This window comes from Condylura cristata, unplaced genomic scaffold (genome assembly GCF_000260355.1).
Source record: "Condylura cristata isolate star-nosed mole 26May11 unplaced genomic scaffold, ConCri1.0 scaffold00018, whole genome shotgun sequence".
Taxonomy (NCBI): Eukaryota; Metazoa; Chordata; class Mammalia; order Eulipotyphla; family Talpidae; genus Condylura; species Condylura cristata.
The window spans coordinates 41813564-41832249 of NW_004567119.1; the positions used below are offsets into that span (position 1 = coordinate 41813564).

Below are 18686 nucleotides of genomic sequence, written 5' to 3' on the forward strand. Positions count from 1 at the left end.
GGGTAGGGGGCAAGGAGTAGGGGTTTGGAAGGGCAGTGTTAGGTTGTGAGAACGATGGGGCCTCGAGGCATGGGGTGAAGGCCCTGGAAGAAGCCAACATGGGCGTCACACTTGATGTGTGGAGGTGGGGCTCAAGGGAGAGATGGCACAGCTGGTGGTCTACTGGGAACCAGTCAGAACCCGCTTATTAGTGGGCCTTGATGTCTGGCACTCCCCTGCCCAGACACGTTCACTCCACAGTGATCAGATATGGTTTCTATTTAACAAGGGAAACTGAGGCACAGAGGGCTCAAGGAGCGTGCCCCGAGGCGCACAGTAGTGAGGGACACATCCAGGATTGCGGCCCAAGCGATCTAATGCCAGCTCCTAACACAGAGCTTCATTACCCTCCTGCGGCTCTTTCCAGAACTGTCCAGTTGGAGCCCCAGCAATGAGGTCAGAAGGTGCCCACAAGGCAACACCTTGTCATCATGAGGTCTCTGAGGTTGTGACCTTGGCCTGGCCACTTGGGAGACGGGAATCCAGCCTTAGCCTGTATGGCAGTGAGAGCGCACGCGGGGGAAGACGCAAAGCTGCTTCGTGCTTCATCTCCAAGCACCAGCCTGGGGAGGGTTGAGCAGGGTGGGCAGCAGTGATGGGGACGGGTATGGGCTGGTAAAGAGGCTCTAACACCTAGCAGGGCCCTAATCCTCAAAACTGACATGGAGCACCAGCTTCCAGTAGAGGGGAGCTAAGAAGCACCCCACTCCCAACAGCAGGGCAGCTCAGGCTGCTGACGCCCCACCTCTGATGTGGTTGGATCATTTGTGGCCTGAGCTCCCCCTCCTACAGCAGCATCCTACAGCACCTGGCAGGCGAGGTCCCCCTGCCCTCAGGACACCCATGTCCCATGCAGCCGGGGCACATGCAGTCTGGCCTCTTAAGCCAGCTCTCGCTCACGATCCAGCGATTCTGTTGGGTTTGACTGACCTGCAAAGCACGTGGGGTCTACCTAAAGCTGAGCTCTGTCCAAAGCTCTCACGCTCTGGGGTCCTCATGTGAGAGGGAGGGGTGTAGGGGAGAGTTGGGTGAGGGACAGCAGCTCTCAGGCCAGCCAAAGCCTAGCATCCCCCTGGTGACTTCATGAGTGTGACATCGCTTCCTTGACCTGTGGAAGAGAAGACCTGGTGCAGTGTTTCCCAGATCTTCCTTTCGTTGTCTCATCCATTTCTCAAGGGGTGTATGAGGTTGAAGGCTGGACATTGACGCTGGACCGTGGCCAGCCATGACAGGGTGGAGAGAACACACCTGAAGTCAGGTGGGGCGTCCCCCTACTTGAACCACCTAGCAACTGGTTGCTTCAGAATGTGGATGATTAACCAGCTCATCTCGAGGCTCCTTCCAGATCTGTACCCACGCTTCTTTGCCCCGTGCTTCCCCAGAGGAATCTGGGAAGCTGTAGACCCTCACTTAACTGCAACAGCGCCTGCGAGCTGCTGTCTAGATCACGTGGTTAGGCCATTCCTTAGCGAACCAAGCTGCGGATGGTCTGGACCTGGGGAAACAGGGCCTGGGGTCTTGGCCAGCAGTGGAGTGGGCTTGTCTCCTTGCTTGTCTGCATATAGAAAGTAAGGGAAGCTCCCAGCTCTGTGGGGAGCGAGGAGCTGGTTACACAGCCTCCAGGTCCCCTGCCCTTGGACTCTTTTTTAAATGGTTATAAAATATGCAATTGATAAAATTTACCATTTAAACCATTTTTTAAAAGATTTATTTATTTATTCATAAAGAACTGGGGTACAGGCAGAGATGCGGAGGGTGAGAGGATTCACCAGGGACAGAGTGGGGAGCAGAACAGGCAGATCCACAAAGTACATTGCATAGGGGAGCAGCGGGTGGGTCAGGAGAGGTCTGCCGCTCGGGGCAGATGGGGATCGAACTCATGCTGAAGTGGCTTAAGCTTCTTAGTGCAGTGCTTTAACCCACTGCGCTACCAGGGAGGGCCCAAATTTACCATTTAAACCATTTTAAAGTATATTGTTCTGTGGCACCAAATGCGTCCAGCCCTGTGTGACCATCGCCTGCTCCAACTCCAGGATTTTTTCATCTTCCCAGACTGCAACTCTGTTCCTAGTCATCAATAACCTTTCATCTCCTCCTCCTCACAAGCACTGGCTACCACTATGCTACTTTTTGTCTTTATGAAGTGACTATTCTAGAAATCTCATTAAGTGGAGTCATAAAGTATCTGTTTTTTTGTGGCTCGCTTATTTCATTAAAGTCACCATCCAACATGTTGCTTGTGGAGGAATTGCCTTCCTCTTGATGGGCTAGTAATATTCCTCGGGCATATGTAAGCACACTTTGCTCATCCATTCACCATCCATTGATGGTTCCTTCCACTTCTGACCATGTTTAATATTGCTGTGTGCATAAGTTGTGTAAATAACTGGTAGAACCCTTATTTTTACTTCTTTGCCTTTCTACCCAAAAGTAGAATGGCTGAATTATAGAATAATTCTATATCTAATTTGACAAGAACTCCACAGTCTTCACACCACTGCAGTACTTAATGCCAGTATCACCACATCCTCACTAGTACTTGTTGCTTTCTGTGTTGTGTTAATAGGTGGCCTTGTAGGTGTGAGGCATTTCCTTTTGACTTTGATTTGCATTTCCCTAACGACTGGGGATGCTGAACATGTTCATGTGCTTGTCAGCCACACATGTGGAGGAATGTCTGTTTGACCCCTTCATTTTTCAGTTGGGTTGTTTGTTCTTTTTGTTTTTGTAGGAGTTCTTTATATATTCTGGATACTGATCCCTTATCAGAAATTGGGCTTGCAATGGAATCTCCTTTAAATTGATTCTTGCTTTTTTTTTTTTAAAAAAAAAAGATTTATTTATTTATACATATAAGAACTGGGGTGCAGGCCAGAGGTGAGGAGGTGAGAGGATTTACCAGAGACAGAGTGGGGAGCAGAACAGGTGGATCTACTGAAATACTGCTGAGAGGAGCAGTGGGCGTGTCAGGAGAGGTCTGCTGTGCCATGTGGGTCACTTCCCTGGCTAGGAATCGAACCTGTGCTTCAGTGGCTGTGGATAGCTTCATAGCACTGAGCTTTAACCTTTTGCACCACCAGGGAGGGCCCTAAATTTGTTCTAATAGAGCTTAGGAGACACTGGACTCTGGAACTGGGTGATGATGTTGAGTTCCATTCATTCCTCTTACCCTCGTTACCCCTAATTTAGTCCGTAGTGCTCTGATCTGGGTGCTCTGGGAATACAGAGATGGAAAAGTTACCAGCTTTGTTTTGGGGGTTGTTCATGAGCCAATGGGGCAGATACTATGCCACAAATACAAGCAGCAGATGAGACGAGTGCTGGAATAATTGGGGCCTACGCAGATTTTTCTTGAAAAATCCTTGATAGAAGTGGGGTTTAAGGAAGGTTTTCCCAAAATACATTTTGTGGTGGAAGGTGGGTAGAATTTTCTTGAAGAAGGAGAACTTCAAGGCAGAAAGGTCAGACTAAAAGCGGCTGAGTGAGGAAAGAACAAAGACAAGTGGAAATTCTGTGAGGAAAGTAGCCTGAAGAAAGACCTTCTAGTGCCTTACAGACTCTTTGGAGTCACCCCAGGAGGAAAGGCCTGTGGCCATCTTAGAGTGGGTGTCACCCCATTCTTCTGGATGCACCTGTAAAACCTTGGATCAGGGAAGGAAGGTGGGCATCCTGGAGGCCCAGGGCAGGGGAGGACAGAGCTAGAAGTTTGTGTCATCTGTGCTCAGAAATGAGGACGGACTTCTCCTGTCCCCTATTGTCTCAGAAGTACAAATGTGCTGCGAGCCAGGCCCTCTAGACCTTTACACAATTCTGGAATTTTTGAATTTCCCTTTTGAGGTGTGTGTGTGTGTGTGTGTGTGTGTGTGTGTGTCTCTCCTGGGAGCCGCGTAGTTGAGGTGTGTGTGTGTGTGTGTGTGTGTGTGTGTGTGTGTGTGTGTGTGTGTGTCTCCTGGGAGCCGCGTAGTAAGTGAGGCAGCCTCTGCCCAGGAGAGTCACATCCCAGATTCAGGCTCAGGGGCAGCCAGGCCTACTGCCCACCCAGCCAGTTGGCAAGGTGGGGACTGTCCACCCAGAGGATGGGCAAGCAGCAGGGCCGTGGGGCACTGAGGAAAGAAGTGGAGGGCCCATCCAGGCCTTGGAGGGCTCCCCGAAGTGAGGGTGCCCAGCTGTTGATTTGCCCAGGACTGTCCTGGTTCTCACACTGAAATCCTGCATGCCAAAAACTCCGTTCCAGGCAAATCAGGATGCCGCTGACCCTGCTTATACTACTAATACTATCGCCTCCATTCGGTTCAATTAAAAGGGAGGCCACAGCCCAAAGACCAAAGGGCCTAGGGACTGAAAAGGACCAAGATTAAAGGCAAGAGAACCCCGAGTCAAGCTCGCCCCCACCAAACCAGCCTCCCTGTGTCCTGCCAGACAAGGGACTGCTGACGGCGAGGACGCGGCTGATGGTGGTGGACCGGCTCGTTTACTGGAGGGCTGAGCACTCCAGATGCGTGGGCTCGTAAACGTGGCACAGACATGTCCAGGCTACGTGAATAAATATACACGCTAAGCCTGTTATCTGCATTTCACAGACAAGAGGATCTGAAACGCAGTGAGACTGAGCTTCCCACGTTCACAGTTGACCAAGGACAAATCATCAGAGGCCAGATGTGTGGCTCGTGGTGAAGCCCGAGTCAGGGCTCTGTGTGAAAGCACCCTTGTGTCGATGAGCCGTTTGGGGAGCCGGTGAGACAGTGACTGCAGCCCTAATGCACTGCCTGGGTGTTGGGGGTTTTGCTATAATGCTCCGCCGGCTCAGTCCCGGTTGCTGTAGCTCCGAGGCCACAGGCTCTCCCTGCTCCTGTGTGGGGTCACTGTTCCCTGCTCCTGACTTCCCCGGGACCCCGTTCTCCTGCTGTAGGCCACCGGCTCCAAACCTGCTCCAAGTGAGGGACTCGCGCCCCGGGGCCCTGGGCCTGTTGGCAGCCCAAGAGCACCTGCTGGCCTAACATTTGCTTCTCCCCAGGCTCTTACCTTCCCTCCCTCCCACCCTCCCAGGACTGATCTGTGCTGCTGAGGAAACTCTGAGGCTCTGTCACGGGGCTGCTGTGCTTTGGGGGCTGGGAGACACCCCCCCCACACACACACGCACTGCCGTCCCCCAGGGCTCTCTTGGTTCATTTCATAGTGAGGAAAGAATTCAGCTTGAGACAAGATTACAGAAAAGCAAGAGATCTATTGATAGAGGGAAGAAGGACAGGAGAGCTCTCTGAGCAGAGAGGGATCCCAAGTGGGAAGCCCCTAGAGTGGTGAGAAGCAGGTGTTGATGTGGGTACAGTGGGCAAGAAGTGGGAGTGTGGCCATTGGGTGTCTCAGTGTTGTGTCTCTTGCCGATTGGTTGGGCCCGTGGGGTCTCCTAGGCTGCTGACCCCAGTGCGTCTTCCCTCCTTGCCGGGCCTGCCTTCGGGAACCACCTTGGCCTGTTGCTTTAGCCTTGTGCCGCTGTGTTGTGAACATTCCAGTTTTAACTGAGTTGGGGGCACGATTGTTCTCCAGTCAGATTGATAAATGGACCCCTGGGTTTGGGGTGCCCTCCTGGTTCCTACTGATTGCTCAGATTGAAAATGGGCTCAGGGCTTGACTACCTGCACCTTTCCATAGCACCTGTCTGTTGTGTCACCCCAGTTACTAGCGGGCACCATAGACAGCCCTCCACCCACAGACAGTTCAGTCAGTCACTGTTGACTGAGTCTGTGTTGATCATCTGCTCTACATTTTGTCGTTGGGCCCTTCAGTCTCTTTCCAGTTTCTCAGGCCTCATCCCCTCTTTTCCCATGCTTTACATCCGTCTTCCCTCCCCCCCTTCCCCCCCCCCCCCGCCCATAACAAACAGCATAAATTTCCACATACTTCTTGATGGATGGCTCCATGCTCAAGCTCCTTCCTTTGCTCTGTTGGGAATTACCTATTGGAAAACCTAGTTTAGGAATTTCCAACCTGGGCAGTCCATAGAGAGAACAGTGGGTACTGAAGTGAACCCTGAATCTTTGGGGCTTTGGGCGAGGACCTGTGCTGAGCACTGGTTTCCTCTTGCCCATTGGCTGAGGCGTCCTAAAGGGACCCATGACCTTTGAATATGGTCTAGGCATTGAGCTAGGGTGACTGTGTCTTGGTGAGAGGCTCCTGGGTAGGACAGACCTAAGAGAAACACCGGATGTTGGGCGGCTGCAGGCGGCAGGACTGGGGTTAGGGTCTGCAGGCCGCCCTTCTCTCTCAACGGGCCCATACCACACTGTGGCCCCTGCCACACTGGTCTGGAGGAGGCTTCAGCCACAGGCAAAAGAACGGCACTGCGGTAGGGAGATTTGCTAAGGCTGAGGAAGAAGAAATGCGGTGAAGCTTTATGATGAATGGCTTCCGGGGTAGTTTTGTTTTGTTTTGTTAAACTGTGAGTTTGAACCTGGCTTGGCTAGTCAGGGTCAGCGAGTAGGGAAAGCAAGAGGCAGATGAGAAAAGTGGAGCTGCGGAGCCCGGAGACTGCCTTCTCCTGTCAGGCCAGTTAGGGGCAGTTCAGAGGCGCCCACCTGTGCTCTGAGAGGCCCCATCCACACACCCATTTCTCCGGAAACTGAAGAGGAAGTAGTGATGAAAGATACCACCTATCTTATTTGTAACCCGGAGGGCTGCCTGGGAGGGGCCAGGGAGCCTCTGGTCTCACTTCATGCTTTCACAGATGAAGAAACAGGCCCTAAGGGGAAGTGGCTCTGCTGGGGGTCATAGGTCACCGGCGGTCTTGTGTTTGCTGCCACAAAGAAACTGCATAGCCAGAGGGGGGCTTCCAGCAAAGCCTGCAGCCCCACCCCCCACCTTCCCAGCACAGGCCTTGGTGGGCAGGGTGGGCAGAGCCTCACCTGAGCGGGGTCTGTGCTGGACCCAGGCTGCTGTGCCCTGGCCCGGCCACCCTGTCAAGAGCGATTGTCTTGGTGGCCTTGGTCCCATGTGTGGCTGAGTGCAGCTGCAGGGCCCCAAAGAAACACAGCCACCAGCCACCCGTCTTCCTGCCTCTAGGGAGCAGCTAACTGGGGAGGTGAGGTTAGCACCAGTGAAATGATAATTAAACAGTTAAAGGCAGCATTTAATTAGGTGCTAAGTGTAGACTCAGCAGACCCCTAAGGTAGCTCTTAGGCCTTGCAGCAGTCAGTGGGTTTAACGCTCACAAGCCCTGCAATGCTCCCCAGCTGGGATAATGGCTTTGTTATGATAGGAGTCAGGCTTGGGTTATAGGCTGGAGTTCGGGGGTGAACCTCTGGGCCAGTGAGTGGGCCTTGCTGCCCAGCTCACATGCCTACTTGCTGGAGAGGGGGGAGGGTCAGCAGAGCTCGGGGAAGTGATGACACCTTTGTCTGCTCATGGAAAGTGTCCTTTAAGTGAAAACAATTAAGCCCATCTCCGGTGGTGTGAAAACCCAACTCTTGACAGAAAGATGACTCGGGTGAAAGACAGGAACCTGTCCAAACCTGAATACTCTATTATAATAGAGTGTGTGTGGAGTTAAAATGTCAAGGAGAAGAGTGAATTTGGGCAGAGAAATTTCATCAGGAAACTGCCCAGAGGGGCTGGAACTAGAGGAGCGAGGCTGGGTGCTGCACGAGGGAGAAGCTGCCCAGATAGGTATAGCGCAAAGGCTGGCAAACTCCCGCCCGCGGGCAGGTCCCCATGCTGCAGCATTCTCGAAAGACAGCCACGCTCGCTCGGCCTGTGGCTGAGTCGATGCAGCAGAGACCACTGTGGTCTGCAGAGCCCCTGACAGGCTTGCGGGCCCTGTGGGTCAAGAGTGGCACTGAAAGAGGAGGCTGGCACAGAGAGGCAAGTGTGTGCCTATCAGCACAAGACACACCTTTGGGTGGACTGAGCCACCTTCCAGGGGCTGCACCCTACGTGGCGGCCCTGTGGCGGTCCTGTGTGTGGTAGCAGCATTCACAGCCAGGGCCGTGAGAGGCCCTGACAGACAGGACTTGGGCGCCCACGGGAAGGCAGGTGAGGAAGAGGCTGGCACGTCTGAGACAGGGAAAGTGACTTCTTTGGCCACCAATGAGCGTTGTGTGACTTTGGTCAAGGAAAACAGACTTGACTATGGTGGGCGGTTCTACTTGGAGACAGTCCCCATCTGTCTCCACCCTGCTCTGTGCTCAGCTGGGGCCTCAAAATTTAGCTTAGGATAAATCTGCTGGGAGACAGACCCCAGGCAAGATGGTGCTCTTGATTTTATTGTTACATGTATTTTAATAGAGCCCAAGGGAGCCCCTCCACTCTGACCCGTAGAGGCTGGATAGCCTGTGCCCCAGTAACCTCAGGAGCTAAGAGACTTCCGGTAACTCAAACATATGAATGCAAACCAATTTTTTACCTGGATCCTGGATGTGCCTGGAACATCGGAACCTCCTGCCGTCTGCACTGGGGACCTCAGCAGTCGACGGGGCCTGTGTAGTTGTGCTGAGATGTGTGGATCCCCAGGAGAGACACCCCAGGCCTGGGTTATTAAACCACGGCAGAGAGAGACCCTGTCCTGTTCTCCATCTTGGGGTGGCCCAGAGACAAAGGACTGTCTGCTTGGTTTCTAGGTCTTGGTTTCTTGGTCTTTTCCTTAATGTCTGAAGCATACTTTTTTATTGCTTTCATTTGCACAGCAGATACTACCTTTTAGGTTAAACCATGGGGACAGTGGATATCTGTGGGCGCCAGAGTGTCCTCTGCAGCTGGATGGAGCCCCTGAGGTCTGCAGTCACCTGCACGGGGGAGCTACTCTTGTTGTTGTTTTTTTCCCCCAAACATTACTGCACATCAGAAGCACCTGGAGATTTTAAGCATCCCAGACTGCACCCCAGTTCAGTTATAGCAGAACCTCCTGGGACGGACCCCAGATGTTTGGTCCACAAATGAGTCTGCGTGCAGCCAAGTTTCAGACTAGAGGTCTCTGTCATCACTGGATAGGAAGGGCTTAGGGGCACGCGTGGCTGGCGGATTGGCTGGCCTATTTGGGAGGGTGATTCATTTAGTCCGTGGGTCAGATCTTCTGTGCAGACTTAAGTGTGGGCCGCAGCCACCCCCGCCCAAGGGCTGACATGCTGGAGTGTGAGATTTGACGTGTTGGCCACGCAGAACACTCCCAGGCCTAGTCCTGAGCCTAGATTCTGTCTGCTGCGTGGGTCCTACAGGGTGGGGGTGCTGGAGTTGCTTGCATCACTTCCCCAGGTTTGTGGTAGGAAAGGGAGAAAACAGATGGGTTTATATGCTGAAGAAAGGGGGAACAGGAAGAAGAGAGTCTGAGCAACGTCAGCTCTGACTCTCAATGCTCAACACCAGGACTGGAAACCTGATCATTGAAGACTGTGACATGGCTGTATTTTCTGACAGAGGAATGGCTATAACTCAGTTGGTAACTATGAGAGATCTTCCCAGAGATTCTAGAGTTTTCTTCCTATTGTTTAACTCCTCTTTGTAGATTAGCAGGAGAAACTCATTCACCCCTGAGGAGAGACCCTCTGTATGCTTCAGGGGTCCTTGGAAAGGAAAACATAATGGTGGCTGGACAACAGTCCTTTCCCCCTAGAAGCTCCGCAGAGCAGGCAGGGCTGACCAGGCCCAGGCACATCTGGGTGGGGTTGGGTGTTCAAACTGGGGGAGGAAACCCCATTTTGAAGGTCCATGGGTTAATGAGTCTCAAGTGAAGACCGTCTGAGGCTCACACCACCTGGCCCTCACCTGACGCCAACAGGGGAGCCCTGGAAACACTTCCCCTCTGGCCTTTGATGGAGTCAAGGTCCAGGTGCAGAGCCTGACTGGCCACAGAGGAGAAGGGCCTGCATCCTGGCAGCTGCTGCTCACTCGGGAGGCCAGCAGCCCCTCCTGGCTGTCATCTCACAGGACACCGTGCCCAGGCCCTGAGAGCACTCAGGTGGCCCCTGACAGACACACACGGATGAAGGCTTCACAGGCAGCCCCCTTAGAGGCCTGAGCACTGTGGGGGTGGTGGGCCTGCCCTTCCTAGGTGCACACAGCTGACACGGGCAGAGCCCAGCTCCAGACCTAGGTGGACATGGTTCCAGGCCTGCTCACACACACACACTGCGGGGACTGCAGAAACGGTTCAGACCAGTTTTGCAACCTGCAGGGTAGGAATGCCGGCGTCCTTACGCAAGAGAGGTGTGGCAGGCCAGCTCAGTGCCTTCGTGAGCAGCGTTCCGGGAAGAGTGAGAGGAAAGCTGCTGTGCTGGAAAGGGGGTGCCATGCACCTTGCTGAGGCTTCCAGCACCCCTGGAAGCCACAGAGCACCATGTTTTACTGGCTTTTGAGGTTGGGAAGTGGAAGGAGAAAGTGGCAGCCCACTGTTCAGGGTGCTGTGTCCCCCAGGGGGCTCTCCTGCTCCCATTAACTGCAGGCTCCAGCGAAGGTGCGTGTCCCCTGCAAGCTGGGTCAGTGCCCTCTGGCAGAGGTTCGGCTCCTAAAGATTAAGAGAGCGCACCAGGGCCTTGGCACAGGAGCTGTCTCCCCCAGAGTTGCGTGCTGGGCTAGGCCAGGGCAGCCTCTCTGGTAGAGAGAGTCAACTGGTGGGTGGTGGCAGGGAGGCTGTGAAGTCCCCCAGCCAGACCAGACACCCACAGGATGGGAATGGGGGTGTCAGGGAGGTGACCCAGAGAGCAGTCACCCTACCTCTCTGAGTGCTCTCAGGGCCTGGGCACGGTGTCCTGTGAGACGACAGAATCGTGATGACTCGCCTGCCCTGAGTCCAGCGACTGCTAAGATCAGTTCAGTTGTTGACCAAGCTGTTTATTCCTCTAAACTGTAACTCTGGCACCTGCAGACACATACACACAGACAAAACCGGGAAGTGTGATGAACTGGAGAAGAAAGCCAAGGATCGACCTGGGTGTGGCCGATGCATCCTTGCACTCCCTACACTATGAGGACATTTGCCGCCCCCCCCCTCAGCTTTGTCTCTCCCTTGTCCCTGGGTCAGGGTGCAGACCCAGACCGGGCGGGTGGGTGAGAATGAGGAATCGTGGTCTTCGGAAGAACGAGACACAGCAGGTTTGGCGTCTCCTTGCAGTTCCGCTCTCACTAAGGGCTCCAGGAAAGGCCCACGCGTCAGTGCCCGTCGGCTCCCTGCAAGCTGGGGCAGTGCCCTCTGGCAGAGGCCCAGCTCCTAAGGATTGTGAGAGGCACAGAGAGCGGAGTCGCCGAGGGGTTTCCCTAGACCCCAGCAGAGGAAGTGTATCTCCCCGTCACATGGCCCCTGCCCCGCCGACTCAACACCCACTTGACAAACACCGCCAATGCCCTGGCAGCACGGCCCGGGTGTCAGCCAGGCTGGGGTCAGAGCTGACGTCGCCACTGGCAGCACCCCTGACATCCTGCCCCTGTGCCGACACCTCACGGCCATCCCTCTCCCATGGTTCTGGGCTATTTCCTGAGGTGCACACGCCTGGCGTGTCTGTGGGTCTCCATGGCAACTGAAGGCAGCTTCTCCCTGGCTGCTCTGGAGGCATGTGCAGCTGGGCTGTCCTAGAGGGTTGGACCCTGCCTCAAAGCAGGCCTGAGGGGTGGGCATCGGTCCCACCTCACAGATGAGGAGCTTCGGACATCTGAGGCTGGAGGCCAGGCTGGGGCTTGACCTTTGACCTCACCTCACATCTTTGCCGTGCCTTTGCCATTCCCATCCTACGGTGGGGCCTGTGAGCACACCTTCTTGATCAGCGGCCTTTGGGGACTGTGGCACACCCTCCTCATGCTGAGCACCCTCTCTCTTGCAGGATGTGTGCAAGGCAGCCGAGGAGGTGCAGCGGCCGCCCACGCTGCAGGAGATCAGGCAGAAGATCGAGAGCTACAACAGCCTGGAGAAGAACTGCCTGGGCATGAAGCTGGTGAGCGCCCGCCCTGCACACCCACGGGGACCCGACGCTGCCCCTGGGGGCCACCCCTTTCTCTAGGCCTCTCGAGCCTGGGCCGTGACAGGCTGACTGCCTGGGTTTTCTGAGGCTGGCATACTTTGGGGAAGAAGAATGATCTTTAGAATAAGATCCAGAGCCAGTCCTTGGCTGTATTTTTGCTCATGACTTTTGGAAACGTTTACTTCTCAGTGGGTCAGTGCACAGTAGAGATATTAGTGCTCATTTGTCCAAGCTCCATGGCCTTTGCCCAGCCTGAGAGCCTTCCCCTCACGGTTGATGCACACACAGCCAGTCTGGCCTTAGATGGTGCAAGGGATGGAGTGGGGAGTGGGGGAGGGGGTAGGGGAAAGGGCAGAGGGTCAGGACACCACTTTGTGCCAGGTTCCAGAAGCCCTGGTCATGGGGAGGGGAGGTTAGTGAAGGTAGGAGAACTCTGCCCCCTGCTGGCGGCTGGATGCAACTGGCTCTTTGGGGTCTCAGCCACGTCTAGTCACAGATGTGTAGCGTCCAGTCACAGATGTGTAGCGTCCAGTCACAGATGTGTAGCGGCTTAAGGCTTGTGGGCTGTGGGCTCTTTAGAAGAAGTAGGGGGAAATCTACAGAGCTGGGTCTCCTCAGATCTTACTACAGAGCCCGCTGTTTGTCCCTGGCTACAGAACAAACTCGGGAAGCCAGTCCAGTCCTTGCCGCTCTGAGTTGGGGCTCACCAAGGGCAGTCGGCATCTGCCTGGTGGTGGGGGGGCGTGAGCAGGCAGCCTCACGTGTCCTCTCTGGTGTCTGGGTACGGGGCCTTCTGTGGCCCACGGAAGCAAATGGCGTCTCTGCCCTCGGCAGACACCAGCTCAGTGAAAGTGGGAAGGACTGATGGAGGCAGGGGCATGGGGCCCTGGAAAGGCCACTGCAGCCCCCGGGGGCAATGACCCAGAGTGGCAGGATCGGCAAGGCTGCTGGGCCCTGACCCCACAAGGCCTCCCCCACCCACAGAGCGAAGATGGCACCTACACGGGCTTCATCAAAGTGCACCTGAAGCTTCGGCGGCCGGTGACGGTGCCTGCAGGGATCCGGCCCCAGTCCATGTATGACGCCATCAAGGAGGTGAACCTGGCGGCCACCACGGACAAGCGGACGTCCTTCTACCTGCCGCTCGACGCCATCAAGCAGCTGCACATCAGCAGCACCACCACGGTCAGCGAGGTCATCCAGGGACTCCTCAAGAAGTTCATGGTGGTAGACAATCCCCAGAAGTTTGCCCTGTTCAAGCGGATACACAAGGACGGGCAAGGTAAGAGAGGGCAAAGCCAGAAACCACCGTCTCCCCTCTGCCTCCCCTGAGCCGTCAGGCCAGGCGCGAGGCGGGAGCTTGTGGTGCACCTCACCTGTGTCAGCCACATAAATGCTGTGGGCCGAGAGCTCATGGGAGTTCCTGTCCGCTCCCCTAACTCACTCCACTTGTGACCCAGAGAAGCCCCCGGTGCTTCCACTTCCTATCTGTGCAATGGGGCAGACGCCCCGGGAGATGGCATGGGTCATGCTTTCCACTCTGAGAAGCCACCAGAGAGTGCATGGCCATCCCCTCTGCCCCACCCTGTCAGGTTCTGTCACCAGCAGGAGGGAGCTCCCTCCCGAGCTCTCCGTCCACACCCACTATAGCCACCCTGCTCTGCTGTGCTGTTTCCAATGCTCTCCCACTGGCCGGGCCCAGCCTGTCTTTTCTGAAACAACTCCCAACCCCCCTCTCGGTTTGCAGTCCTCTTCCAGAAGCTGTCCATTGCTGATTGCCCCCTGTACCTGCGCCTCCTTGCCGGGCCTGACACAGAAGTCCTCAGCTTTGTGCTAAAGGAGAACGAAACTGGAGAGGTGGAGGTAGGGGGGCCTTTGCCTATAGCATGAACCCCGCCCCCAGGGCCACGGGCCTGGCGTGCAGGGTGTCTTTGCTGTCCAGTATGGCGGGTGCCTTGCAGCAGCAGCAGGAGCTGGCCCTGGGGAAGCTGGGCCAGTGGGTGCAGGCCCAGGCTGGTGTTCCTGCCAGGACAGTGAGCCCCTGGGGTAGAACCAGGGCCTGTTTCTGCTAAAGACTGTGCAAAGATAGGGTTGCTTTCTTGTGTTTTATTTCTGAAAACTCCGGGTAGGGGGAAACAAGAAACCCCCTGTGCTTAGGCCCAAGTTGTATTGTTCTAGGACGGCCTGAGGCCCAGCAAGTTCCATCTCCGGCTCCACTGGATGTAGACAAATATTTTGGAGTCATTTGTCTCTCCCTGGTTCTTAGAACTGACCTACTTTGTCCAAGGCAAACTAAGGTCCAGTCTAGTGGTATAAGAGGAATGGAGCCAGGCTGGCGCTCCCCTGGGGTTTTGGGGAGCAGCCTTGGAGGTCTCTTAGGTGTGCTGGGCTTGGCCCTTCTCCCCGCTACAGTCAGTCAGCTCTGCCTCTCTGCTTTCTGTGTGGAGTGTGTGGAGGGTTGATTGGAAGGAGCGCTCCACTGAAAATATCTGAACACCATTGTCCCGTAGAAGCTCACAGGCCCAGGGGTTCAGAGATCCGGCTTCCATGTGGGGTTCTCTTGCCACAAGCTCTGCGATTGTGGTTAAACAACCTTCTCTCTGTGGCCTTCAGTTTTCTCGTTTAGCCACGGTCAAGATTCAACCAAATAGACTAATATTTCTTTATGCTTGAAATCCCTGGCACCATGAGGCCCCAGCGCCTGGGTCAGCCCGAGAGAAAGTCAGGCTTGCTTTCCACTTTCTGCCCTTAGCAGCTGCGGCTCTTCCCGGCAGGCCCGAGCTGGCCAGGATCTGTGGAGGGCCCTGTCTGTCTGCCGGTTGTTTCCCTGAGTTCACATGACCCAAGAGAGCAAGGGGGTATCAGGCTGAAGCACAGTGGCCCAAGTCTAAGTTCACTTCCCTTCCAGCTGCATGTTGGGAGCCAAGAGGGATCACCCCAAGCAAGCAGACCTGTGGGGACCCCTGGGGTTCTAGCACATCTGCTAAGATCTCTGCTGCGCAGGAGAAAATGTGAGATGACTGAGTCTCAGGAAGGAACGTGTTTCACAGGCCCTTGTCAGGAGGTGGTGGGGCTTGAAACGTTGCTGGCTGGTGTGTGGGCCCGGTTCCATGTCTTGCGTCCACCCACTCGGACAGGCGAGCAGCCCAGCGGGCGGGAGGACGGGCAGGCGGGCAGGCGGGGGCCTCCGTCGCGCCTTCTCACTGATCGCCTGTGCCTTCTGTCCCCGCTGTCCCTCTCGCCCCCAGTGGGACGCCTTCTCCATCCCCGAGCTCCAGAACTTCCTGACAATCCTGGAAAAAGAAGAACAGGACAAAATCCAGCAAGTGCGGAAGAAATACGACAAGTTTAGGCAGAAACTGGAGGAGGCCTTGAGAAGATCCCAGGGCAAACCCGGCTAACCAGTCCTGCTTCCTCCTCCCTGGGGCCCACGGATTTATTTGTATTATTATTATTTTGCAACGGACACTTTTTCTCAGGACACCGCTGGTAGGTGCGCGTGCTTGTCCTGAGCTCCCACGGGGCGTGGACCCCGCTGGATACGTGGGTTCCGCCTCCGTCCTAGGCCAAGGGGTGGACCTATGAGAGCACTGCACCCCTGTGCCACCGTGAAGGCTCCCACTGGCTGGACCTGTCACCTCAGTTGGCAAAGGAAAAGGATGAAGTCTTAGAGTTACATGTTCTCTGCCGGCTTTAGTCTTCCTCAGTTTCTCTTGTTTGCCACCATTGTTTCTGTATTTATGAGTCTTAAGTGTAGGATCGTCCTTCTGCAGAGCTGAGCTAAGCCCCGGACGGCAGGATAATGCTCCCTCACCACCCAAAGGTGCCTGTTGCTCATGCTTAAGGGGGCTCGTAATGCCACCGGTCCTGGTTGCTCCGGTGAAGGCGCCAAAGCTGGGGTCGCCCTAGGTGTGGAGGAGCTGCCACCTGCCCTGGTCCTGGTCACCTGCCTGTGCACGTGGAAAGCCAGCAGCGTTGTGTCTCTGCACGTGTGTGTCTACGTTGACGACTGTCTCTTAATATTGCCATCCTCAGGGTGTCTACTGAGGGAAACCAGCCATTTACCATTTGCAAAGTCCTGCTGTGTACAGTAATAGTTACAGAAAACCAAAAAGCATCTCAGAGAACTGTGTCCAAGCTCTCATCTCCCCCCTCCAGCCACGCCTCCCCACCCTTGCTGGAGAGCATGGGAGGGCCTGGCAGCCTCAGTTTCCCCCACGGCCTCCAGCACTGCCTCCCTCTCCCACCGAGACTCTGGACTCTGCAGCCTGCAGAGAGGGCAGCGTCCCCTCGCCACTGTGGAGTCCTTTCCACTCAGAAGCCTGGCCGGCCCCTGGCACTGTGCTTGGTGCGCCCGTGGGCCTGGCCGCCCGCTGACCTCAGTGCCTTTTTGTTTGCAGAGGGAGACGGGAGCAGCAGCATTGTGTGCCTGAAGCTTTGCTGCTGGCTTGCTCCTGTCGGGAATGGACACCAGTGGGGGACAAGGCCAGGCGAGCCCTACCTCCGGTAAGGGGCAAGGGTCACGGACCTCTTCCCCACCTAAGGCCCTGGACTCTGACTTCTAAGTCATTGACTTCTAATAACTGCATTGACTGGGAAGCTACATTCCCAGTTATTTGTCCTGGCTGCTTGCTTAGATTCAACTGAAGCTAGCCAAACCATCCAAACCAGTGGATCAGGGCTAGCAAGCTCTCACGCAGAAGCACAGGACTTCTCACTTTCCAAGCAAGGCCAGTTTTCCCATTTAGCCCTCGAATACCCATTTCTTTGCTGCCCGCTGCCTTCCCAAGCCCCTGTTGGGGCGGGTCAAGCCTGAGCGGCTGTGTGTAGCCTCTGAAGTTCTGTCCTGGCGCTCGCTGCCCTGGACCCTAGAAGGAGCGCTGACCGCGTCATGCAGACCATGTCATCCTCTCAGCTGCAAAAGTGAGAGAAGCTGGCAGCCTTCGAAGATTTCTAGCAATCTTATTAAACCCACAAGAAACCCTAGTTTTCTGCCATCATGTTCAGCTTTCCTTATGACTTCCCCTCCTTAGAAGCTCTCCCTGCCGTGTATCAGAGGGAGGGTGCTGGGGACCTTCCGTTCAGGCTGCATGAGAAGGCACGGCTCTGCACCACTGCTGTGAATGCTGCTGAGAACCTTCCTCTGATGGGGATGGCTATTTTATTTTTAAGAATAAAAAACAAAGTCATGTACATACATACATACATAAAGGCATATTGCTATATATATAAAGACAGAGGCCTGAGTCTCTGAGGAAAGTGCAAGTGTCTGCCACCCTGGGTGACACGACACTGGCAGTGCCTTCTTTCATTGTGTTGCTGTTTATTTTGAGGATATTTTCTTTGTAAATGTGTTTCTTATCTGGGTTTTGAAAAAAGTAATAAAAGCTTGTTGCAAAAATGATTCCGACTGGAGACGTGTCCCTTGACCTTCATCCCACGGACACTGGGAACTGGAGAGGGGGCGGAGGCAGTGGCAGATGGCACGGAGTGATGGACGCTACTGAGCAAATCAATTTAAGAAAGTTGTCCCCAGGCATGGCTGATGGGTGACTGGTGTCCACAGAGCTGGAGCAGAAAGGAGCTTATGATAGACAGAGAGACTGAGTTAGCAAAGAAGAGGGGCTTTCTAGAGCTCAGGAAGGTTTTGATGGAGGTAAGCGGCGATTCTTCTATTTCTAGAATAGAGCTAGATAGGAATGTGTCTTTGTAAGTTTGAGATCCTCACCTGGGAGAAGGCTGCATTCAAGGACCAAACCGTTCCTTCTGGTTTAGCATTATTTTCAAAGAAACAAACAAACAAAAAAAACCGGCCCTCCCTGGTGGTGCAGCAGGTTAAAGCACAGCACTGAGAATCTGGAGCCACTTCCGCATGAGTTCGATTCCCACCTGCCCCGGAGGTGACCACATGGCGTGGCAGACCACTCCTGACCCGCCCACTGCTCCTCTCAGCAGTGTATTTCATAGATCTGCCTGTTCTGCTCCCCACTCTGTCTCTGGTGAAGCCTCTCACCGCCCCTGAGCCTCTGGTCTGTACCCCAGTTCTGTATGCACAAATAAATACATCTTTTTTTTTTTTAAAAAAGAAAGAAACATCTCAGTCATCATGGAAATAATCTCACAGAAAACCCACCAATGTAGCTTCCGCCACCTAGGTCAGTACATTTGTGAAAACCTAGAAACCCAGAAACCCAAAGTGTTCACTTAGAAACTCATTTTGTTACAGTGTGAGCCTAGTAAGTTCAAAATTGCGAGTCTGACCCTGATTTTATAGACATAGGTACAGAGTTTGGCTTCACACCTTTCTCCTGCCTTCCTGCATGTACCTCTGGCGTTCACAGGACTGGGAAGACGGCTCAATAAAAATGTATCATCGTTACTGAAAAAACAATATTCCAAGCACTATTCCAAGTCCTCAATAGCCTTGTCACAGAGCAGAATTCTGAGTGAAGCACAGGTAATAGGCCCTCCCTAGTGGCACAAGGGGTTAAAACAGCACTGTGAAACTGCAGCCACTGCAGCATGAGTTTGTTCCCCGGCCAGGGAGCTGACCCACATGGCCCAGCAGACCTCTCCTGACCCCCTGCTGCTCCCCTCAGCAGTGTATTTCAGTCAGCCTGCCTGTTCTGCTCCCCACTGTCTCTGGTGAAGCCTCTCACCCCCTAAACCTCTAGCCTTCTCAGCTGCAAAAGTGAGAGAAGCTGGCAGCCT

The 18686-nt window shown here is 54.6% G+C and overlaps 1 protein-coding gene across 2 annotated transcripts in view; it reads left to right on the forward strand.

Moving 5' to 3' along the window:
* Positions 1-17379, forward strand: part of RASSF5 (Ras association (RalGDS/AF-6) domain family member 5) — a 68336-nt gene extending 50957 nt beyond the window's left edge. For both annotated transcript variants that reach the window (XM_004685568.2, XM_004685569.2), the window contains 4 exons: positions 11838-11948; positions 12960-13257; positions 13723-13838; positions 15224-17379. In XM_004685568.2, coding sequence (XP_004685625.1) covers positions 11838-11948; positions 12960-13257; positions 13723-13838; positions 15224-15376 — 678 coding nt within the window. In that variant the 3' untranslated portion in view covers positions 15377-17379. The remainder of the gene's footprint in view (positions 1-11837; positions 11949-12959; positions 13258-13722; positions 13839-15223) is intronic.
* Positions 17380-18686: the final 1307 nt, after the last annotated feature.